Below are 24886 nucleotides of genomic sequence, written 5' to 3'. Positions count from 1 at the left end.
CATGTTTTATATATTTTTGCAGTGCTCTGCTTGAAAATCGCTATTCTAAGAGGTCACAAGTGGTGAGGAAGTAGCATTCTCCTGGGAGTGAGTAGGAGAGATAACATAAGTATCAGAGGAGTCCCCGCAGGACACAGAGTACGTTACATTAAACCAGTCTCTCTCCGTACAGAGACCCTGTCCTCCGGCAGCTCACAGTTTCTCTGGAGAAGGAAACGTCCGTCTCCACCTGAACTTGTGTATGGCCAGCTTCCCGCTAACATTTTTTAAATTATTTTATCTATTGAGTGTTATCTGTGTGTTCCGCACTGGTAGGTGATTGACGGACACTGTCACAGTCAGCCTCTCAGGAGTGCTCTGTGATCGGTCATGATCACCCCCACTTAACAGATGACAGGACTGAGGCTCGGGGCGGTTAAGCTACTTCCCCGTGGCTCCTCCACTAGAAAGTGGCAGAATTCAGGAACGGACCCCACCGCTCGGATATTGAGTTCCATTTGAAGAGAGGTAAATGGAATACACGTCAAAATAAAGCCGTCTTCCGAGAGAAAATCCCTGCCTGCAAATGAAGCAAAGGGCCGTGTCGTGACCCCCAGATGCCGGGGCCCCTGACGGGGAGAGGGCGTCCCTCGGCCCCGCTGCTGTTCCGTAGCCAGGCACAACTGTGACACGGGGTTCCGTGAGAAGCACATGAGTGACCCAAACAGCCCCGGTGAATCCCCACCTCTGTCTTTTCCTGATGATCCTGGACAAGTGCATCAACCTGGTTGACCCTCCTTGTTGTCACCAACAAAGGACAGGTGTGACTTCTGTGAAAACCCCAGAAACTCAAAAACATGGGTACGCAAAGACACAGGCACCCCCGTGTTCATCGCAGCCTTGTTCACAGCGACCAAGACACGGAAACAACCCAAGTGCCCCCTCGATAGAGGACTGGATAAAAGACGATGTGGTTCATCTGTGCGATGGAATACGACTCAGACACAAGAAACCATGACATAGTGACATTTACCACAACACGGATGGACCCTGAGAACGTTACACTGAGGGAAATGAACAAATCAGAAAAAGCTAAGGACTGTATGACTTCTTCACACGTAAGTGGAATATAAAACTGAGGCTCACGGACAGAGATGAAAGTGAGGCGGTGACCAGGGGGAGGGGGGAGGAGAGGGGGCGGGAGGCAGGGAGGAAGGAGGAACAGGAAGAAGGTGACAGACAATGACTTGAGCTTGGGCGACGGGCACACCACATCAGCAGCAGCTCAAGGGCAGTGGAGATGTTCATCTGAAACCTCTGGACTCTTACAGATCAAAGTCACCCTGTTCAAGTTCATCTTCTAAATAACATTTAAAAATTAAAAAAAGAAAGAAAACTTCACGGGATGGGCTCCGTGTAAATCACCACGCACGCCGTGTGGATGACTGAGCCTCTGCTCTCAGGGGAGAGGGAGGTGGGGGGACGCGGGGAAGGAAAGGACATTCTTAGGAACCCCCCCCCATTCTTCCCAGAAGCCCCGCCCATGGGGGTGGCTCTCTGGAGGCCGCTGGAGGCTCAGGGAGATTAAGGCGGATGAGTTAATCCTCTTACCCAGAGCTGTTGTCCTGAGAAAATGAGGATCTGTGCGCCTCTTCTCCGGACGGATGCAGCGTGCCACCACCGGGTGGGGGGGGAGGATTTTTATCTGGGGCCACGCAGAACCACGGGACACGCCCGGGACACAAAATGAGAGGTCCTGTCAATATCGTCACATCAGACTGCTGTGTACGGACACCGTGTGCGCGTTGTGCAAAATATCTGTGAGTCTGAACACTCGTGTTTTATCAGACGAGCACACGTAAGCTTCCTTTCCAAATAGGAGTTACTGTTGGAAATGTGTTTTCATTTCCTTTCTCCTTCTCCCTCTCTCTCTCTCTCTCACACACACACACACACACACACACAGCCATGTTTGGGGCATTTATCACAAGTTCTTCCAAATACAGAACGTGATCTGGGGGTCTTGCTTCGGACGCTGTCATCTATACGAGGGCAGTGTTTTCAAGGTCATCTTTCTCACCTCCTGACACCCCCCCCCAGGACTCCTTGTGGACTCTCTTCTGCATCTATCAGGTTAATACAACGTAAGCCCTCCGAATGGCCTCAGTGACAGTTCGGAGTGAGTCAGCCAGAGGTGTGTGGGCCGTGGAGGAGAAATCCTTTCTCTTCCGTATGATTCTTTCCGCTGCTGTGCTGGACCTGATGGGGGGAGGGGAGCATTCTCAATTTTCCAAAGGCGGGTGGGGGGACGTGGTGGGGTCTGAGTCCTTCGCACAGGATGCTACTGCGTCTCCTCTCCTTGGGGACACGGCCGGACCCGTGTCTTCCGTCTCCACCGGGAGAACCCTGGGCCACAACCTCCTGGTTCCTCCTCCCTCCCTCCCAGTACAGAGGGTGCGAGGGTCTCCACTCACGGGGGAAAGGGGCACTGCAGTTCTTCAGGGGGTACTCCTCACTCCTCAATAGGAGTCGATTCTGACGGGAAGACGCATGCGGGTCCCCCCCCCCCCCAGGCAAGCACTCGCCCAAGCTGCCGCGCATCGGGGGGCCTTCGGGAAAACGGGGAGGGTCCCGTCGCAGGGCCAGGGTGCTCCCGAGGCCGCCTCTCTCCCCCCCCCTCAGGAACCACCGTGGTTTCGGAGACAGAATTAGGGGGGCCTGGGAAGAGGCATGGGGACCCTGCACCGTCTCCGAGCCTCGGGGGGGGGGGTGTCTCCATATCCATCCGCCGCTACTGGGCTTCCCAAACGAATCCGGGACACGCACCGGACCCGAGGCCTCGGACAGGGCCGCTTCTCTTAAAGCCACCCCGATGTCCCCCCACCCCGCCTGACCTGGAAGGCCACGGCCACTGGGCGCAGACACTGTGCGGAGGACAGCCCCTCTGAACGAGCCGCTCTGGCCACTTCATTCAACCCCGAAGCTCCTGGCTCAGAAACGAGGTCGCTCGGTCAGCCGCACAAAACAGACCCGAGGCGTCGCTGGGTCTCAGGGTGGGTCGTCCATGCGGCCGTGAGGTCAGTGGGCTCGGAGCGTCTCACACGCAGGGCCTCCGGCTTGTCTCACCCCTCTCGGCATGTCCGGCGCCTTCAAGCACTCACAGACTCAGGTCGCCCGGGATGACGCCCGGTGACTCCACACAGGGCTGGTGTGAAGTGTGTAGGGCTCAGGAATCTTTGTTTTCGAGAAAGAAAAATAAAAGTCAAAGGTGATAGGACGGCTCTGACAAAGAAACCAGGCCCTGGGACCCTGGCACGAATGAGATGCTGAGTGTGGTCTACAGCAGTGGTCCCCAAACTCTTTTGGGCCACAGACCGGTTTAATGTCAGAAAATATTTTCACGGACCGGCCTTTAGGGTGGGATGGATAAATGTATCACGTGATCGAGACAAGCGTCAAGAGTGAGTCTTAGACCGGTGGTCCCCAACCCCTAGGCCGCAGACCGGTATCGGTCCGTGGGCCATTTGGTACCAGTCCGCAGAGAAAGAATAAATAACTTACATTATTTCCGTTTTATTTATATTTAAGTCTGAACGATGTTTTATTTTTTAAAAATGACCAGATTCCCTCTGTAACATTCGTCTAAGACTCACTCTTGACGCTTGTCTCAGTCACATGAGACATTTATCCGTCCCACCCTAAAGGCCGGTCTGTGAAAATATTTTCTGACATTAAACTGGTCCGTGGCCCAAAAAAGGTTGGGGAACACTGCCTTAGACAGATGTAACAGAGGGAATCTGGCCATTTTAAAAAAATAAAACATCGTTCAGACTTAAATATAAATAAAGGGGAAATAATGTAAGTTATTTATTCTTTCTCTGCAGACCGGTACTGGTCCGCGGCCTGGGGGTTGGGGACCACTGGGCTACTACATTTTGTTCTCTTCGGCAACAAAGCAGAAAGGGGGTCCGTCGGTTGACAAGGCTCCTTGAGTCGGGTCAAGAGCGCACACCCCTCATCAGCCGGGGGCTGGGCTGGTACTAAACTCTACCAGCCCTGGGGCACAGCTGGCACCGTGGGCAGCCTTCTGCATCCCAGAATTCTGAAAGACACTGAAGGGACTCCTCAAGTTGACCTCCTCAGAGCCGTCCTTCTGTGAAAGCTCAAAGAGCAGCAATACTTCCTAACTGAAGAGAGCCGCCCCTGTCAGAGCTCTTAAAGCAGCTTCCTGGGGAGCTGACAGGAAACAAAGTTAGACTTTGAGGAAGTGTCCCTGTTCCATTGTTGTGCAACTTCGGTTTCCCGTCAGCCCCTCCGCAGGCCACTTGGAAGCACTGTGACCTGGTGGCTTTATTTCGGTTCGGGATGACCGCTTCACTTTCTGCTTCTCTGAAGGGGGGGCTCTGAGGAGGTCACCTCGAGGGATCCTTCCGGGTCCGTTGTAGAACCACATGCAGAACTGCTCCCCCCAGTCATTCCGCCATTTCCCACAGCCTTTTCAAAAGCAACGACAAAAACGCTAACAATGAATGAATACTGATTACAGTAACCCAGCACGGCTATTCCACAGAGTGAGTGGCATCCCGGTTCTTCTCGGAGCGTTGCTGATCAACCGTTTCGCACAACTTCATAGACACCCCCCCCCCTTTGTTCAAAACCATGTATTGTTTGCTTCAGGCTTTGCAACAGCCTTGCCGCGGGGGTCCCCCCCTCCCGCCATGGCGCCCCTTCTCCAGGAAGGCTGCTGGGCGTTCAGCCCCGCTGGGGTCACAGGACCGCTGTGGGTCTCGGGAGCGTCCTCACTGCTCAGGGGTCACAGCAGCCCTTTGCCGGATGTGGCCCCAAGAGCTCTCGGCCCGACTGGGCTCGGGAAGAAAGAGGCGGGCTCGGTGTGGCTCAGGACAGGGGTGGCTCACTCCACCCCGAAAGGTTCCTCCAGGGTTCCTGGCATTCCGAACCGCCCCCTGACTCTTGGAAGGAGAGCTCGGTCTTTACTGGTTTGTGTTGAGCAAAGGGTGAAAGACAGAGTGATGATTCCACCGATAATGTGGATACAAACACCGGTGACACCACGGACAGCTGCCGCTGCCAACGTGCCTTCTCTGTGGACCCGGTGGAAGCGCGTGGGCGCAGGGAGCCCCGCTCCGGCAAAGGCGCTGGGGCGCCGAGGTGTCACCCCCCTAAGGGGTCAGCAGTCACCGCGGGAGCACGGGGTGGACGCTCCGCAGCACAGCCGACCTGAGCTACGTGGCTAGGGACGCCGAGAGACACGGGGGGGGGGGGGTCACACTCAGCCCATTCCGTGTGGAGACCAGGTCCCCAGGAAGAGCACCCAGCCCATAAGTGGCACGAGGTGGCTGGCAGAGCCCCTCGTAGGGACCTGGGCGTGTTCACTAATGTCCTTTTTGTTCTCCCTACAAATCAGGACGAGAAGTCCTAAAATCCTAGACTCCCCAGAGCGGTCTCTGCCTCAAGTCCTAGGAACGGGAGACGTGTATTCAGATGCCTTTCCATGAGCACACGCAGGGGACACAGCCAGGTGTCCCACTTCCCCGGGTTCGTCAGCGAGACCTGAGTTGAATTCTTGACGCTCTGTTCACTGTCATCACCCTGCGCACGTGATTTAAACTCCTTGAGTCTGTTTTCTCTCAAATTCTAATACTTTCCCCTTTTTTGTTGTTGAGTGAGAGGAAGGGAAACAGAGACAGACACCCACATGTGCCCCAACAGGATCCACCTGGCAAGCCCCCTACCAGGGCAATGCTCTGCCTACCTGGGGCTGTTGCTCAGCAACCAAGCTATTCTAGCACCTGACATGGAAGTCATGGAGCCATCCTCAGTGGCCAGGGCCAACTTGCTGAAGCCATTTCAGCCGTGGCTGCGGGAGGAGAAGAGAGAGAGAGATAAAGAGAGGGGGAAGGGTGGAGAAGCAGATGATCACTTCTCCTGTGTGCCCTGACAAGGAATCAAACCCAGGACTTCCACACATTGGGCTGACACTCTACCACTGAGCCAACCAGCCACGGCTGCAAATACTTCCTTTGTTAGATTGTTGGATGGATTGAAGGGGGTTCAATATATACAGTTCCTTAATCTCTCTGAGCCACAGTTTCCTCACCTGTAAATTGGAAATCGTAATAGCTCCAACTTCACGGCGTGCTGGGGAGGGTTAAATGGGAGAATGTTTATACAGATGCCCAGCACAGGGCGTGGCACACAGTGACCGCCCCACAGGGGGGACTGCAGGGAGGAGGAAGCTTCCGAGCGCTCAGCGTGTGTTGGCGCTCCAGACCCCCTTCTCCGCTGCCACCTTGGGGATTAATACGTCGCTGGGTTCAGCTTGCACCTGTTAATGACTGCATTTTAATTTTAACTGGATTTCCATCTTTAGTGGCTATTAACCTACTTTGCTGTATTATTTTATGTCTGTTATGACCGAAACTTTCACACATCACTCGATGCTTTGCAGCTAGATTTCATCGGCAAGAATGAAAGGAACTGAAAAGTTGGTGGGGAAAGAAGGTGGAAATTTTCATCAGAAAATGAGAATTAGTCTCTCTCCTTTAAATAGCTCACAGTAGTTGGATCCAAGTTCTTGTTTCTGTTTCAGAAAAGAGAGAGGCAGAAATGGAAGGCAAGAAAGAAGGTAGGGAAGGAGGAAGAGAGGGAGGGAAGGAAGGAGGGAGGGAGAGAAGGAGAAAGGGAGGGAGGGAGGGAGGGAAGGAGGGAGGGAGGGAGGGAGAGAAGGAGAGAGAGAGAAGGAAGGGAGGAAGGGAGGGAGGGAGGGAGGGAAGGAGGGAGGGAGGGAGGGAGAGAAGGAGAGAGAGAGAAGGAAGGGAGGAAGGGAGGGAGGGAGGGAGAGAAGGAGAGAGGGAGAAGGGAGGGAGGGAGGGAGGGAAGGAGGGAGGGAAGGAGGGAGAGAAGGAGAGAGAGAGAAGGAAGGGAGGGAGGGAGGGAGGGAAGGAGGGAGGGAGGGAGGGAGAGAAGGAGAGAGAGAGAAGGAAGGGAGGAAGGGAGGGAGGGAGGGAGGGAGAGAAGGAGAGAGGGAGAAGGAAGGGAGGGAGGGAGGGAAGGAGGGAGGGTTTTGCAGGTTATTTTCATCTTAAAGACCATCTCAAATCCACTTTCCTCTCAATATTAGGTGTAAGAGAAAACGCCTCAAAGCCCACAGACCTATTCAGTTCAGACAAGACTTTTCAGGCTAAATTGCTAAGTAATTTAAGACCTCTTTTCAAAGAAAATGCACCTATAATTTATAACACACCTCCTTAATACTTCTTCCCTTTTAACCAATTTTACACTCAGAGCTCTTTGTCATCTTCGAGTTGGGACTTGAATGGACCAGAACCCCCTGGGAATCTGTCAAAGGCTTTTATTTTGTGGCTGAAGTTTGTAACTGTCCCGGACGGTCATTATCCGCCCGGCTCCAGCCTAAATCGTAGGCGCCCTCAGCGCTGCCCTGGGGAGGCAGTGCTCCTTGCTCACCCAGTGTCAGCCATTTCCAACGGCAGGATCTGGGTGAGCTCAGAAAACCCCGTCCCTGACGTCCCTCTCCGGGTAGCCCTGGGGGCAGTTAGAAAACGCAGGGTCAGTGACCCTCGGGGCCAGGGGTCCCCTGGAGGCCGCCTTACCCGACTGTCCCATGCGTGAATCCTCTGTGTGAGGCCCTAGCCAGGAAGTCTCTCATCCCGCGTTCAAGTGTCTCCATTGACAGAGAACTCACGGCCTTTTCATGGAAACCCAGTCCCTTTTCCCGTCCGGCCTGAGAGTGAGACCCTTGTGAAATAGGATGTGAAGCTGAAACCGTCTTCTCCCCGGGATGTCTGACACTGGGACTCACGTGGGCCGTCCAGGAACACGCGGAACGGGGTCACTCCCTCCAGGCATGACCACCTTTCCAAAGCTCGGTGCCGCCGCTGCCGCCAATCCATCTGTCCCTGACGCTCCCTCCTTCTGTCCACCCCACCCCACCCCCAGCACTGCCCCCGGCCGCTGGGGTCTGTCGGGATTCACGCAGATGGCGGCGTCCAGACTGATGGACAGGGGACCGCAGGGGTCAGCTGCTGAGGACCGCAGGGGGACCCGCTCGTCAGGGTCAGCTGCTGAGGACCGCAGGGGGACCCGCTCGTCAGGGCTAGCTGCTGGGGACCGCAGGGGGACCCGCTCGTCAGGGCCAGCTGCTGGGGACCGCAGGGGGACCCGCTCGTCAGGGCCAGCTGCTGGGGACCGCAGGGGGACCCGCTCGTCAGGGCTAGCTGCTGGGGACCGCAGGGGGACCCGCTCGTCAGGGCCAGCTGCTGGGGACCGCAGGGGGACCCGCTCCTGGCCAGCCTCCTCTGCGGCTGTGAGCATTACCCTCCCTGGACTATCTGGGGCACAGCTCTCCCACCCACAGCCCTGCCCTGGCTGCCTGGTGCCCCTAAAAGAAAACCCCGAGTTCTAAAAGTGGCCTGTGGACCCTGGCCCCTTCCCTAGCCCGGTGTCCACCCCCCGTCTCCCCACCTCTCACTCATTCCCCTCTCGGTCATCTGCCCCATGGAGGCTGCTCCACTTCAGCCACGGGGAAACGCCCCACTTCTCACTCAGGACTCTGCTCAATGATCCGTTTCCGGGAACCCTCTGCTGACCGTGACCACCCGTGCGGCCCCGGACACGCCCCATGCGCCCCCCTTTGTGGGGCTTTACTGCCATGGGAGCGAACGAGGTCTTCCTCACCGCGAGGCAGGGAGTGTGGGCAGGGCGCTGTCCCCTGACCTGTGTGCTGTGCCTGGAAGATTGTCCGCACATGTTCGTGGAGGGGGCACACCCGTGCATTCGGCCTGAGGTGACCAGTCCGGGGGCAGCTGTGGTGACCAGTCCAGTCCGGGGGCAGCTGTGACACACTCGCTCAGCCTTGCCCCCTCCCCCCCTCCCCTCGTCCTGGTCTGTGGGGCCAGACATCAAAGTGGTAACATGGTATCTCTCCAGAGTTCGCAATAACGCTCTTTGGTAAGGATTTGGAGTCTTATGGAGCTGAAATTAACCACATGGTCCTCCAGAAGCGGGAAGAGTTCATGAACGTACCCCTACGCCACCCCCCAGCATACCCCACCCTGCAAGGTCGTTAGCTCGTGGGAAGGTGAAATCCTGTGGTTCTGACTCAAGCTCAGTGACCTTCCAGCCGGAACCCCCTAGCCCTGAGACACAGCTCCTCTGACCTCCCAGGGGCCGGGAGCACCCCCAGTTCCTGGAGTCGTTATGGGTCCCCTGACAGGGCTCCGCCCGCCGTAGGCAGGACAGAAGCCGGGATAATGGGCAGGCAGCTGCCAGAATGAGTTCTGATGTGTACACACGGTTCTGGGCCCCATAGAACTCGATTCCTTATTCATAATTAAGCTACTTCTTGAGAAATGGCGGGCTGGAATAGTTATTAAACTGTAAATAATAGATAAGTATCCACTGGTTTTTAAAATGTATTTTGTTTGGCCCTGGCAGGTTGGCTCAGTGGTAGAGTGTCCTCCCAATGTGTGGATGTCCCAGGTTTGATTCCCGGTCAGGGCACACAGGAGAAATGCCCATCTGCTTCTCCACCCTTCCCCCCATCTCTCTCTCTCTCTCTCTTCCCTTCCCGCAACCATGGCTTGATTGATTCGTGTGAGTTGGCCCCAGATGCTGAGGATGGCTACCTGGCCTCCCACCTCTGGTGCTAAAAATAGCTCGGTTGCCGAGCAACAGAGCAATTCCCCAGATGGGCAGAGCATCCACCCCAGATGGGGGTTTCCAGGAGGATCCTGGTTGGGGCACATGTCTGTCTCTTTGCCTGCCCTGCTCTCAATTTTTAAAAATGTATATGTATTTAAAACAATTTCGTTTAATGAGAAAACAATATTAAGAAAAGGTGCTAGAAGCATGCAAGCGTGAAGGTGACAAGATTTCATCCCGTGGGCCCTTTTCCGTCTCCCAAGCTGTGTTTAGGGAACAGAACCAAAGGCAGCAGCAGCAGCAGCAGCGGCTCCCCAGCTGTTAGGACCCCACACCACCCACCTGGTTTCACGGGCCGCAGAATAAGCTCCCTATCTGCCGGTTCCCACGGTGTCTCTCTGCCTCTGTCAGTATATGAGAGAGGTGGGGGAAGGAAGGGGTCAGCCTTGCAGGCAGGGTGGCGTTTCAGGTAGGAAGCTGCTGTGTCTCCCCAGAAGGTGCTTCCTCTCTCCCACGTCAGCTGGAAAGCACTGACTGCCCCGGAGTCACCCCCACGGTGCTCCCTGCAGGGAGGGGGCTTCTTGGCTGTGGCTCCTTGGGGTAGGGGTTGCACAAGAACACGGGGACTGGCCCCCGAGATGTCTAGGAGTCCCCCAGAGCCTGCTCTGTCAGCGGGACTCGAAGGCTCCCTGGTCTGGCGTCGCTGGGGTGCGGGCAAGGTGAGCCCACCCCCCGTGTGGTGCTCCAGGACCCATGGAGGGTGCTCAGCTCAGGGGGTGCCCCCAGTAAGACACCGGATGTCAGGAGACAAGTGAGAGGCACCGAGCTGCCAGAGTGGCCCCCAGTCCAAAGCAAGGGACAGACAGAATGTTTATACTGCCGGGGCCGGGGGGGGGGTGCTCTCCGCAAAATGAGGGTGCTACCACATTCGTTAGCAAACGGCCCTGGGGGGCGGAGTCCGCAGGAACGGGAGTGAGACGGGAGGCCCTGCCTACCAGGGGTAGACAGCTTGGCTCCCATTCCTCTTGCAGGCCTCCAAACCAGGGGTGCCAGTCCCCAGGAGCAGGTGCAGGGACATCTCCTCTGCCCCCTCCCTTCCACGGCACCAGCCCGCTGCCGCGGACCACTCTGCAGTGGGAAGAGGGATCTTGCTTTGACAGTTTAGATTTTAAGTGGGACAGCTCTAAGTTACCGTAAGTGATGGGAAGTGGATAATGGAACTTTAACAAGACACCACTAATGGGATGATGTCCCCAGCGCGGAGGACTCCATACAGTCCGGCTGAAAGCCAGGACTAGGGGAAGAAAAAGAATACGCTCTTTTCTATATATTCTATTCCCAACTCATCAGAAAATCTTTAATAAACTGCCGTCAGGAGCCAGAAAACGTTTGTTAGGAATTAAAAATCGGGCAGAGAGAGCGGACGTTCCTTGTGCATCTTTCGGCTGCAACCATCCGCCTTTTTCTCATCTTTTTGTTGTTGTTTTAATGCTTAAAGCCATAGAAATTCCGAAAGGGATACAATGTGTTTTGCCTGTTGGCTTGATACTTTTAAAATAAGTTTCAAGTGACTTTGATTTTGATGTTGAGAACGGAAGCAAGGCTGGCCGGGGGTGGCCCGGGGTGGGGGTGGGGAAGAGGCAGGCTGTCACAGTCGGTCGGGCAGCTCGGGACTGCGTACACTTCTTCACCGGGCTGTGCTGGCAGCGGAGCCTCTCCAGAGCGGGTTCCCACGGAGCCACGCCCGCAGCAGAGCCCACGTCCCCTCCCCCCTCTCCCTCTGCGGTATTTGCATCCACTGGTGGGTCAGGCGTCTCCCTCCGTGCCGGGGAAGAGGTGAGCCCCTTTTTCAGCCCAAAGGGCTAAAACTGCTGGAACACGATATGCCTCCCCTTCTTGGGGTGAAGTTGGAAACTCATCACCTGCTCCCCCAAAGCCTTCCTAGTGTCTGACCACTCCCTCTGCAGCTGCTGCTCCCCATTCCAGAGCCTTCGATGGTGTTGCAGCTGAGAACCAGAGCCCAGGGGGGTGCCCCCTTTGCAGGGCACTGGTGCAGGACCGTCGGGAGAGCCTGGGCCACGAGGTCCTGTTTCTATGCCTCACTCCTCACCAGGAGCCACAGGGCTTTGTCTGCGAATGTCCCCCCTGGAAGTGGGGCGATGCCCCTCCGCTCAGTCTCCAGGCCTGTCCTCGTACGGGGTCATCAGACCCGCTGGGGTGAAGAGTGTGTCCTCGTACAGGGACAGAGACCCGCTGGGGTGAAGAGTGTGTCCTCGTACAGGGACAGAGACCCGCTGGGGTGAAGAGTGTCTCCTCGGGGTCATCAGACCCGCTGGGGTGAAGAGTGTGTCCTCGGGGTCATCAGATCCGCTGGGGTGAAGAGTGTGTCCTCATATGGGGACAGAGACCAGCTGGGGGCAGGCTCAGGATCTAACGGAACTGTTTGCAGAACGGGCTGCGGCACCAAAACCTTGGTCTGGAAGGCAGGCCGCACATGCGGTGTTTTCTCCTCGCTGTTATTCATTGGCGTGAAGGGATCTGTGGGAGAAGGTGAGGGCCCCTCCCACACCCAGCTCGGCAGCCGGGGACACCAAGTTCCTAATGGCCGTGGGTTCCAGACTCTTTCCTGGGACATCAGATACAAAGGATCCAAACATGAATTATATATAGTACAATATATACACACATATATACTATACATATATGTATATTTGCAGAGAACAACCCTTTACGTAAAGAAATGCTCTTCAAAGGTGTTCCTTTTCTTGCCGACAATACAGTTCAGAGCTCCATCCGAGATCCACACACACATCTTCCTGATCCAATTACACAATCAAAGCCAAAGCATTTGACCTGCTTTACGGGTTTAAAAACATCCAGGGAGAAACTAGGAGCATGTAAAACTACCTTTTTTTTATACCACAAATCTTCCTGGGTGGGGGACACCAGAATTTACTCCCTCTGTTCTATTATTATTATTATTATTATTATTGTTTAGTGAGAGGCAGGGAGGCAGAGAGACAGACTCTTGTATGTGCCCCGACTGGGATTCACCCTGCAAACCCCTTACCAGGCAATGCTCTGCCCATCTGGGGCCGCTGCTCTGTTTCTCAGCAACTGAGCTATTTTAGTGCCTGAGATGAGGCGATGAAGCTGTCCATCCTCAGCACTCAGGGCCAACTTGCTCAGACCAGTCAAGCCATGGCTGCAGGAGGAGAAGAGACAGAGGAAGGAGAGGGGGAGGGGTGGAGAAGCAGATGGGCGCTTCTCCTGTGTGCCCTGGCCGGGAATCGAACCCGAGACTTTCACAGGCCAGGCAGATGCTCGACCACTGAGCCAGCCAGCCAGGGTCTTGATTTTTTTTTCTGATTAGCTTGAAAGACCTCTTGCATTAAAGTTAAACTGAAAAAGAAAATGCCTGCCACGTGACTCCACTGGGGTCCCCCAAGCGCTGACTGTGCCCCTCGGTTCATGCTCATGCTGTCATATGGAGCCGTTTCTCCTAGAACAGGGCCTACCCTGCCCTTCACGGGAGGGAGGAAGGGAGGGAGGGAGGGAGGGAGGGAGGGAGGGAGGGAGGGAGGAGCTAACAAGACATCCTCAAAAAGGTTTAAGGGAACAGACTGCCTGTTGGTGGATTGACTTTTCACTCCTGAAAGAACTCTCTTGGCAGCCACGAGAGAGGCACAGGTAGAAAAGACGGCCCCAGGTAGCTGCTGCCGTTGGCGTCTGTGGGAGCAGGAGGGTGTTGTTGCCCCCCCCGGGGGGGGTCAGTCCTGCGGGGCCGACCCTGGGCTCGTTCTGAAGGGTTCCCCTGGAAGGGGGGCACACGGTGTGGTCCAGAACAGCAGCTCAGCGGGAGAGTTTGTGCACGCTGACGTTTTATCGCCCATCTGTGCTCTGGCTATAAAAGCGCCCCTTCCCACCGGGAGCGTTTGTGAATGTGGAGCCACACGGAAGACATGTGGCCCCTGAATAATTCACCGTGCTCTGTCTCCTCAGCAGACTCTCTTGTGCGCCCACCACAGGGGAAGCCTAGTTTGCTCAGAGACGATATGTCTTTATGACCCTTCCCGTATAAAAATGTTTACTGACGGGCAGCAGTGGGTGGATGCCTGGGGCAGGGCTGGAAGGCGGGGGAGAGCCAGCTGCTTGCTTCTGCCCTGCTCCCTGCCCCTCCCCCTCTCCCCCTGAACAGAGAGAAGGTCTCCCCTTTACAGAACGGGTGCCTGTCCCAGACGTGGGTGCCACACTCCGTGGCCGGGCCCTCGGGCCGCACGAGGGAAGCCGCCGACTGACCGCCACCCTCTCCCCCCTCTCTTTGCAGCTCCATCTCCATCTACAGCCCCAAGGACAACCCGAACGCCTTCGACGCCGCGGCGTTCTTCCAGTCCGCGGGGAACTTCCTGGGCATCTTCGCCGGCTCCTTCGCCATGGGGTCCGCCTACGCCGTCATCACAGCGCTGATATCCTTTGTGGGCGCAGGGGAAGCCGGGGACTGCTCAGAGCCGTGGAAGTCTTTGGACGGCCTCCCCGGGCCTGGGAACAGCTGGACGGGCAGGTGCAGGGAGGCCAGGACGCCTCTGGGGCCACCCGAGTCACCCTCCGGGCAGGGGCGGCTCCAGCGGCAGGGGCCCGGGCTCCTGGCTAGTTTGTCCACAGCCAGTGCGGGCTCCACGGCTGCTGTCTGACGGATCACAGGACGCGGACTGTCTTAAAAAACTACGAGCTCAGGGAAATGTGGTGGGCGGGGGTACCAGGCCTGGCCGTCTCGGGGTCAAGAGGAAGAACCGGACACTCAAGGTCAAGAACGGGACAGGGTTCACTGGCATCGAGGAAGCAGGAACCGCCACCTCTGCCTCCTTTCCAAGCGAGTCTCAGCCACCAGCTCACGGAGCCGGCCACGCCAGGGACCGTGTGGGTGTCCGCGCATCCGCGGCCGTCTTAGGGAACGGGACCCGCGCTGCCTGCGAGGCAGGGGTGACGTTTGCCATATCTGGGCCGTCCATCGTGTCCTCTCTGTCCCTGCTCTGTCTCTGCAGCAGAGGCGTGGCGGGAGGGCTGGTAAGAGTTCCCAGAGGGTCTGACCCGGGGGACGCAGCGGGGCTGGCGGCTGCTCGCGTGACAGAGGTCGGACGGGGCCAGCGCGAGTCAGCGTCCGGAGGGAAGCCAGGGGGCCCGTGTCACGTGTCAGGGTCCCAGGGTGCCGGGTGGGCTGCAGAGAGCACGCAGAGCGAAGGCTGAGCACCTGAGGACCTGAGAGAAAAGACAGGAGAGGAAGGGGTGAGAGCGAATGTTGTGTCCTTTTCCGCGGGGACTGACAGGCTGCTGACAGGCGGGTTCCTGCTGGTGCCGAGCTGGAAAGACAAGCTCCGCGTCCTCGCCGGACAGAAAGGGCCAGAGCCACACGGCCTTCGTGGGACTAGAAACGGGCACTGTGTCTGGCATCGTCCCGCCGACTCTGGCTGGCCGGTCTCGTGACTCTGGGGAGCAGTATTGACATGCGGAGTTAGACTTGGGCACGGCCGGAGAGTCAGGTAGAACATAATCGAAGGGTGACGTGACAGGTGACTCCAGGGAAGTGGGGATAGGGCTGAGGTGGCAGGGGGCCCGTGAGCCCCGGAGGGCCTGGCCTGGTGAGTGGTGGCAGTGAGGGACCCAGGTAGGGGGCGGAGTCGGCCTGCGGAGGGTCTTGGAGTGTTTGTTACTCAAAGGAGGTTCTGCTGGGGGCAGAGGGGGTGACTCTGAAAGTCCTGTTTTAAAAACACACAAACAAGTCGTCGGGACGATCAGAGGGCGAATCTGGGAACACCGAGATGCTAAACGGTGGGTGAGACATCGGGAAAGAGACCGGCGTTTCCCAGCCTCTCTACAACTGAGTGGCCGGTTGATGCTGAGAGAGGAGGAAGAGGAGGGGGCCCAAGTCCACGCCTGTGCTTGACCCCGGAAGCCCCGCGGGAAGGATGTCGACTCCGTTGACAGAAGTGACGTGGATGAGGAAGAGGTGGGGCTGATCTCTGACAAAGAGAACAAAAATAAAACAATCCTGATTAACAACCTGCCCAGGGTTTGCGCTGGGTCAGGACCCTGATGCTTGCCTCGCGTGAGATAGATACCTCATCAGACCTCGGCCGTGATCGCGTCCCACACGGGCTGTGTTTATTGGACACGGAGGCTGAGGCTGGGTGAGCTGTAGCCCAGGGTCACACTGCCAGTCGGCGGAGCCAAGATTCCAGCCCAGAGGGCGAAGCCGCCAGGCAGACCCTGCTCCTGATCACCACTCCCAGGGTGGCCTCTTCATTATTGAGCAGAATTAGGACGGAGGTCACACAGGTTTCAGGAGAACGTCTCTATAGCATTTGAACTATTGACTGTGTTGTGGGCCCATCACCCAAAGTCAAACCATTGCCCGTCATCATATATTTGTCCCTCTTTACTCCCCGCCCTCCCCCTGGTCACCACTTCACTCTTACCTGTGTGCACGAGTCTCATTTTTACATCCCACTGACATGTGAGATCACATCGTTTGTAAGACACGGTTTCAAAGATCTGAACTCAGGTTTGTGTTTTGATTGGCATGTCCGGCCCCACTGTGACACACAGGACTCGGCCTGGCCTCCACCCCCGTCCCTGTCCCTGGGAGCCACAGCCGCCCAGCAGGGTCCGAAAGCCGGTTCTCTCACAGCCCAGATGAGCTTTCCGGAGCCGGGGAGGAGACGGAGCTGTAAACGCACTGGTTCTCTGCCTTAACGCGCCTCCGTTACCTGACCAAGTTCACCAAGCTGCACGAGCTGCCGCTGCTGGAGACCGGCCTCTTCTTCCTGCTGTCCTGGAGCGCCTTCCTGTCCGCCGAGGCCGCCGGCCTGACAGGTCAGTGCTCCCTGCCCACGCGGGCTGTGTCCACCCCACCAGCCCCTCCTGGGGGTTCCGGGGGGGGAGGATAATCATCTTCCGTCCGTGGTGCAACAACAGCTCCACGACTCGTATCCAAAACGCCACTTTGCTCCTGTCCCCTCGCGGGTCAGCCGGTGGGGACGCTGACATCCACAAAGGACTGAGTGATGGAGGTGACAGGTGACTTTAGGAAGGGCTGGTGACAGCAGGTGCCCACGTAAGGAACCTCTCCAGGGGGGCGCACAGCGCACTCACAGGGTGTAAAGTGTTTGCAGGCCGGAAAACGGGGCCGATGTGGAGGCCAGAGGTGAAGAACGCTGTGTAGAACGTCTCCATACAGGTCCTCGGGGTGGGACGGTTGACAGACGGGGGCAGTCACGGAGGTCCCCAGGGCCACGTGGGTCCTTTGAGCCGGATTCAGCAAGTATCTCGGCTTTCTGCCGCCGCGAGGGTCTGCGCTCGGCTGGCTGCGGCCACGGGCTGCTGCTTCTCCACGCGGAAGGATCGCGCGGCTCCGCCCAAACTGTCACAGCAGTTTCTCTCCCCGGGTCTCGTTTCTGGCTCCTACGGGGTTTCCGTCCCCCATCCCTGACGCTCACTCGTGTCGTAACTGACGTTCCAGTGGTGAGAATCCCTCCGCAAGTGTTAACTGGTAACAGGGCACCTCCCTAGCGGCCTTTGCCTTTAAAGAGGTGGTACTTGAAGGTCCTGAACGGCTGGCTCAGTGGGTAGAGCAGCCGACCCAGTGTATGGATGTCCCGGGTTCAATTCCCCGTCAGGGCACACAGGAGAGGCGACCATCTGCTTCTCTCCCCCTCTCTCTCCCTCTTCTCTCTCTTCTCCCCTCTCACAGCCAGTGGCTTGATTAGTTTGAACGTCAGCCTCAGGCCCTGAAGATAGCTCAGTTGATTCGATCATTGGCTCCAGATAGGGGTCACCGGGTAGATCCCAGTCTCAGGGTCCGTGCAGGAATCTGTCTCTCTATCTCCCCTCCTTTCACTTAAAAAAAAAAAAAAAGGCATAGTATTTAAATTTAAATAATAATAGAAGGTGACTCAATGGCCTTCTATGAAGGTTCTCATTCATGTACAGAAAGATTCAGAGTTAGAAACTGTACTCGGTCAACAGTGCCTGGTGGAGCTGGGATTCCAAACGACGAGGCTTGATGCCAGCCCCCGGGGTTCGTGGGCACTGAGCATTGCTACCTCGAATGACATCTCACCTGGGAGACAGGAGGCAGGCCCCCCCCAAGAATAGGAGGAAACTTGGGTCCCAGGAGCCTGCCTGGTCCACTTGCCCCTCAGCTGTCTGGGGCTGTCCTTTGAACGGGAACTCCCAGGCACATCTTGTTGGTAATGACCTCTACCCTGTGTCTTTGGGCAACAACTTAGTGCAGAGCTGGAGGGACAAGCTATTCCCGCAGGCTTTGAGGGCATCTGTCACTGATGCTGGAAGCCACCCTGCCAATTATAGGCTAATGACATGGTAATCAGGACCCCCATTAACAGAGTCTGCCCCGAAGAGCGTATGCATTCCCAAGCAGAGGAGCACTAGGGTCCCCAAAGTGAAATAACACAAGTCCACGATTTAGAGCCACCATTCAAAAAATATGGGCCCTGGCCGGTTGGCTCAGTGGTAGAGCGTCGGCCTGGCATGCAGGAGTCCTGGGTTCGATTCCCGGCCAGGGCACACAGGAGAAGCGCCCATCTGCTTCTCCACCCCTCCCCCTCTCCTTCTTTTCTGTCTCTCTCTTCCCCTCCCGCAGCCAAAGCTCCATTGGAGCAAAGTTGGCCCAGGCACTGAGGATGGCTCCATGGCCTCCGCCTCAGGCGCTAGAATGGCTCTGGTTGCAACAGAGCGACGCCCCAGATGGGCAGAGCATCGCCCCCTGGTGGGCAGAGCGTCCCCTGGTGGGCATGCCGGGTGGATCCCGGTCGGTTGCATGCGGGAGTCTGTCTGACTGCCTTCCCGTTTCCAGCTTCAGAAAACAAAAAATATGAGGTTTCCTTCTCTTCACATTCTATGCCCTTTTTTTAAATTACTCAACATGTTGTACAAAGGATGTAGGTCATGTTAACAATAAGAGTACATATCTGACCTTCTGGGAAGGTAAAAAATATCGTAACTCATCTGATATTTTTTACTCTACTGTTGAACAGTGTAATGAACACACACACACACATATACATATACACACAAGGATTGTTTGTGTCTGTGTATGAAAATTGCCTTTCTGTTTCCCGGCCCATCGCAGCAAGATCTCGTTTTATTCACTGTTTCAAAGGTCAGGGTCTGTGCATAAATGTCTAGTCTAGCGGCACCTTGCCCTTTGCCGGGCTTTTCAACCTGGCATCCTCGCTGGGTGCCATGGAGACCGGCTCTAAGGTTCCAGTGTGATGGAACCGGTGAGGGCAGGCACGGTCCTCGGTCACGGTCCTCGGTAGCAGAAAGACCGGCGGGGGGGACCACGGCTGTCCCCAGGGGCATGCTCAGCCCAGAGCAGTCCTTCAGACTAAGCAACGTGCTTGACAGGCATTTGCTACCCACCAGTCTAGGCGTGAGTACTTCCCCCTGCCCAGGAACCCCGCCCCGCTTAGTCCAAGTTACTTGTGAGTTTGTTGATTTATTTTTTAATCCTTGCCTAGTCCCAATTCGAATTTGAGAACAACCTTTCACACGCCTATCATGGGACCATTTAGTGGAGGGTAAATGCTCAACTGCCTCGGGATAGAGTTTTGTATTTTGTTGTTTTGTTTTGTTTTTTTTCTGCAAAATGAAGCAGCTGTTGGCTGCTGGGGTTTGTCAAACAACGGAGCTCTGCACCTTCAGGCCACCAGAGCCGAAAGGGGAATGTGGTGAGAATGGGGGAGAACACAGCATTCTAGGAGGAAGTCGTGCTCACTTACAGAAATGGACAAACCGGGTTTCTGGCCCTAAAATTTCAGGGGAATTTATCACACACTTCCTTATACAAGGGGTGTCTCCATGCCGCCACGGGCAGTGTGTTAAGAATCGTTCGGGACGGTGGTGAGCTGTTCCTCACGTAGCCGTCTTGCATCTCGGCCTTCGATGCACCCGGAGGGTGTGGTATCAGAATCAGCTCTCTCGGGGTAGCTCCTGTGAGGATGAACATCCTGCCGGCGCTCAGCCACCAGCGAACGAATATAACAGTGCAAACCTAACATCTAAACACAACATAGAAAGCGCTGCTGAATGAGGAGAGGACGATGAATACAGTGAACTCACCGACAGGAGTTCGCACTCCGTGCAGGAGTCATGAGAGGTAACCCGCACTCCTGGGACCCCGGGTGGGCTCACGAGAGACGCATCCTGCGAGTCCCCGGGAGAGGGGTGCACGACTCCTCAGCAGAGCTGCTCAGCCCTGACTTTCACAGCTGGTGCGCCACCGTTGTCTACCCGAGGACAGGGCTCTGGGCACCCGACTTCACCCCTCTTATTGGTTCCCCGAGTTGGGTTTTCTCTTAAGATTTTATTTTTCAAAGGAAAGAAAAGGTTTTCCTTTGCTTTAAACCAAGTACATTTGCTTTTAAAAAACACATTTTTTTTTTTTTACATTTCTCTTACTACCGAGGGAGTGCATAGAGCACCTAGTTAGAAAATGCAAGTTCATTGAAGGAAATAAAATTAGGATGACATATATACGTATATAGTTGATTTTTAGAGAAAGAGAGGAGAGAAACGGGGAAAAAGCAGGAAGCATCAACTCATAGTAGTTGCTTCCTGTACGTGCCTTGACCGGGCAAGCCCAGAGTTTCAAACCAGTGACCTCAGTGTTTCAGGTCAACGCTTTATCCACTGCACCACCGCAGGTCAAGTGAATGACCTGTATTCTTACCACCTACTAATAACTATTGTTAATAGTGGTCTGAGCCCATCTAATTATATGCATATGCATACACTTAATTAAATGCATGCGAGCATATATATATTTATATATATGTAATTATACCTTGTTTATTTTTAAGTAAGTTGTTTTTTCCCCCCACTCAACAAGTCTTTCCTAACATCAAATATTCTTCTGTCTTGTTACTTTCACAGTGGCCTAGAACTACGTCATATCAACTTGCCATGACTTATTATGCCAACCTGTAAATCATCTATAGTTTTCGATATTATTCATAGAATAGCAGTAATAATCCTTCTAGATTGAGGTGTGGATTCCCATTTATTATAAGCCTGCCTAAAAATAAAATTGCTGGGCTCATAAGGAGGGTACATTTTAACAGCTTGGAAAAGTCATCCAAATTATCCTCTGGGAAACTTGTATCCTATCCTACGTTCCCCAGCAGTGCACGCGAGGGCTCGTTCACACAACCGTCGCCAGCCTAAATCCTACTCACCCCCGCCCGCCGCCTCGGTAATCGGGGTCCTTTCTATTCTGATTTAGATGTATTGAAGTTTCACAGAGAAGAAAAAAAAAATTTTTAATTGCATATCATTGGCGGTTTTTATTTCCCTTCCGGGTGAGCGTCCTGTTCGTGCCCTTTCGTCCTGGTTTCCGACTGAGCCGCCTGTCTGGGTCACGTGACGTGCCCTTGAGTCCTGGTTTCCGACTGAGCCGCCTGTCTGGGTCACGTGACGTGCCCTTGAGTCCTGGTTTTCCACTGAGACGCCTGTCTGGGTCACGTGACGTGCCCTTTCCTCCTGGTTTCCGACTGAGACGCCTGTCTGGGTCACGTGACGTGCCCTTGAGTCCTGGTTTCCGACTGAGACGCCTGTCTGGGTCACGTGACGTGCCCTTGAGTCCTGGTTTCCGACTGAGACGCCTGTCTGGGTCACGTGACGTGCCCTTGAGTCCTGGTTTCCGACTGAGACGCCTGTCTGGGTCACGTGAAGTCTTTGGCACTCGTGTTCTGTGAAGAAGGTCCACCTTTGGCTGCCCTGCGGGCCAGGCGATGTGGTTTTGCATTTTAAAAGTGTGTTATTTCTTTACGCACGGTTCAAGGGGGGCGTAGACCCGTTCAAGGTCCCTGCGGCTGAGCTCATCTCCTGGTGACAGAGCCCAGGATTTTATTAATTCCTGCCTAATGTATCCTTCCTCCTCCTAGCCGTCTGCCTGCATTTTCACATCGGACTTCCGCTGGAATTTGTTTTGCCACGACATGCAGGACACTGTAGGGCAGTGATTTTCCTTCTACATGGTCGTCCGCGCGTCCTAAAACGCTGCCCCCTGAACCGTAGCCACTTGTCCTCGGACATCCCCGTGTGGAGATCCCTGCGGGTGCAGGTGTGCTCTGAGCTTTGGGGCTTCCCTGTTCGTATTATCTCAGCTTCGTGGCTCATCTGAGTTTCTTCCCCCTTCCCTGTATTTGGGAACATCTTTGCTGCACATCCGTATCTGTTATTCCAGACCAACTCTAAGACAACTCAGTTAGGCTTCGAGCAAATAAATAACTTGGGGATTGTGATTGCGGTCGTCTTAAATGTTTATCTCAACTTGAGGAGAAGCAGTGTTTTTCTACAGCACTGGGTCCCCCCCCCCCGCCAGGAATATGTTAGATCTCTCCATTTCTTCAAGTTATCTTTTACAGTGTTTAGTAAATTGTTATTGCTGTCTCTACATTAGACCAACACACTTCTTTTTTTTTTTATTTTTTATTTTTGTATTTTTCTGAAGTGAGAAGCAGAGAGGCAGAGAGACAGACTCCCGCATGTGCCCGACTGGGATCCACCCGGCATGCCCACCAGGGAACGATGCTCTGCCCATCTGGAGCGTTGCTCTGTTGCGACCAGAGCCATTCTAGTGCCTGAGGCAGAGGCCATGGAGCCGTCCTCAGTGCCTGGGCCAACTTTACTCCAATGGAGCCTTGGCTGCGGGAGGGGAAGAGAGAGACAGAGAGGAAGGAGGGGGGGGGGGTGGAGAAGCAGATGGGCGCTTCTCCTGTGTGCCCTGGCTGGGAATCGAACCCAGTACTTCCACATGCTGTGCCGGTGCTCTACCACTGAGCCAACCGGCCAGGGCCGACCGACACACTTCTTGTTGAGTGCTTGTTAAGCTCCTTCATCTTTTGGGGGGTCCTGTGCTGAAGGATACACCTCCCGTTATAATTTCTAGCTGGCTGTAGCTTGTTCAGGCGCCTGCAGACCTCTCTGCACTGTCTGAGTTGCTCTCTGTGTGTCTGAAAGGTAGAGCTGGAACTGGCATCTGAGGAGTCAGGACTGGTGAGCAAGAGGTCACGTGAGGCTCTGTCAGGCGCATGAGGGCTGGCGGAAAGGTTCTAGCCGTCCATACCTCCCGAGCAGCGGAATGAACGAATTTAGCTCAACCAGAGGGAAAATGCTGAAATCTGAGTTAACAGACGTCTTTCTAAGGTAGCGCGTGCCTTTGCGCCCGATAACATTCCTGCAGAGGCTCCATGTCCACCGGTCGGGACATTCCAGAGCAGAGTCAGAGACCACTAAAGGTGATATCATAAATTACATTAATCTGAGATTTTTTTTTATTTCTCTAGCTATTAAGCTGAAATACAGACATGCAGACCTGGGGAAGGAGAGCCAGTTGGTTTCACCCCCCCTCACTTGCTCAGTCTCCCTTTCACTGGTGACCACACCCTTCGTTGCTTAGGGAACCACTGCTCCTCCATCAGCTACACCCTTGTTCATCAAGGTACCCCTGTACCCCGCCCCTCCCCCTGTCAATGAGAACACCCAAAGCTGGGTCAAGCAGACACTCTTTCCCGGGGAGATGACCCCTTAGGAGGGAGATAGGAGGAGGTGAGACTGGGGGTACCTGTTCTTCAAAACAACAAACCCCTCTTTCTTCCTGCCTTTGTGCCTCCTTCCTGAGAACCCTCACGCTTCCCCCTAAGAAACTCCTGCCTGATCAGAGGAGCCGGAACCAGTTTTTATTGCTGGCAGACAAGGAAACCCTGAGGGTCCCAGGGAAGGAAGGACCCACAAGGCATCTCACCAGCAAATCCATGTAGTGACAGATCCGGAGGGAAGAGAGGCCCAAAGACGGCACAGCCAGCCGTGACGCTGGGACGCTTGGGACCGCCTTGTGCCAACACCTTGAGAGACAACAGGAACCGAGCTCTCAAAGACGCTCACCCCCCACCCCCGTTCCGAATCCCCTGCCAACCCAGCTTCTGATCAGCTTCACGACGAACCCTTCGGGGGGCGCGGGGGGGGGGGGGCGGGGGGGGCGGCCCGGTCGTCCCCGCATCTTCTGCCTCTGCTTTCCGTGGTTGCTAATTTGATGGCGATCATTTGATGTATTCTGATCGCCTTCCACTCCGAGGGCCACGTTGGCGGCCGCCTCCTCTCCGTCTCCTGAGAAGTGGCCGCGGCACGTGCGTTCTCATTGTCACGCGGAAGAGAGCTTCACGGTCTGAAAATGAGCGGCTCCCGGACATGCCGAGGAAAGCTGTGATTGCCCAGAGCCCGACCCTCTGCTCCGGGGAGAGCTCGGTGCACGCTGAGAAACCCTTCCTGGGGAAGGCGAGGCAGAGTGGCCGGGGCAGCTGAGAAACCCTTCCCGGGGAGGGCAAGGCAGAGTGGCCAGGGCAGGCGAGAAGGCTCTCTAGGGGACGAGAGCCTGTAGCTAGCAGTGCACCTCTGAGCAGTCCCAACCCCGTACACACACACCTGCCAGGGCACAGAAGGAAGAGAGAGCGGATGGACGTACCCCGTGGAGGGGTTCAAATAATGTAACAACCAGTTCTCTGCCCTAATGACCGCTTTAAGTACAAAATATATTTATATATATACCAAAAGGTAGTTTATTTCATGCATTTAATGCTCAAATAAGAACAATAAAGGAGGTACACCCAATGAGATGATGTGATAAGAGCAGGGGTCCCCAAACTACGGCCCGCGGGCCACATGCGGCCCCCTGAGGCCATTTATCCGGCCCCCGCTGCACCTCCGATAGGGGCACCTCTTTCACTGGTGGTCAGTGAGAGGAGCACAGGATCCATCCTCATCCTGTGCTCCGGGAGTACTGTATGTGGCGGTGCCACAAAGCGCAGCATGGCTCACGTACAGTACTACTTCCGGTGACGTGGGATGCACGCATCACGGCTCCAGAAGTGCATCATATCACCTGTTACGGCTAGCAGTGACAAATATGGAACCGGACATTAACCATCTCATTAGCCAAAAGCAGGCCCATAGTTCCCATTGAAATACTGGTCAGTTTGATTTCAATTTACTTGTTCTTTATTTTAAATATTGTATTTGTTCCCATTTTTTTTTACTTTAAAATAAGATATGTGCAGTGTGCGTAGGGATTTGTTCATAGTTATTTTTATAGTCTGGCCCTCCAACAGTCTGAGGGACAGTGAACTGGCCCCCTGTGTAAAAAGTTTGG

The 24886-nt window shown here is 55.2% G+C and overlaps 1 protein-coding gene across 1 annotated transcript in view; it reads left to right on the top strand.

The window, feature by feature from the left end:
• The window catches only part of SLC9A9 (solute carrier family 9 member A9), a 471491-nt gene that overhangs the window by 199812 nt on the left and 246793 nt on the right, over window positions 1-24886 (top strand). The window contains exons 7-8 of the mRNA XM_066241551.1: window positions 13988-14126; window positions 16425-16530. Of these exons, the coding sequence (XP_066097648.1) occupies window positions 13988-14126; window positions 16425-16530 (245 nt within the window). The remainder of the gene's footprint in view (window positions 1-13987; window positions 14127-16424; window positions 16531-24886) is intronic.

Source organism: Saccopteryx bilineata, chromosome 8, assembly GCF_036850765.1.
Source record: "Saccopteryx bilineata isolate mSacBil1 chromosome 8, mSacBil1_pri_phased_curated, whole genome shotgun sequence".
Classification (NCBI taxonomy): Eukaryota; Metazoa; Chordata; class Mammalia; order Chiroptera; family Emballonuridae; genus Saccopteryx; species Saccopteryx bilineata.
The sequence above is the reverse complement of the archived record's forward strand: the minus strand, read 5'-3'. Positions and strand labels throughout refer to the sequence as shown.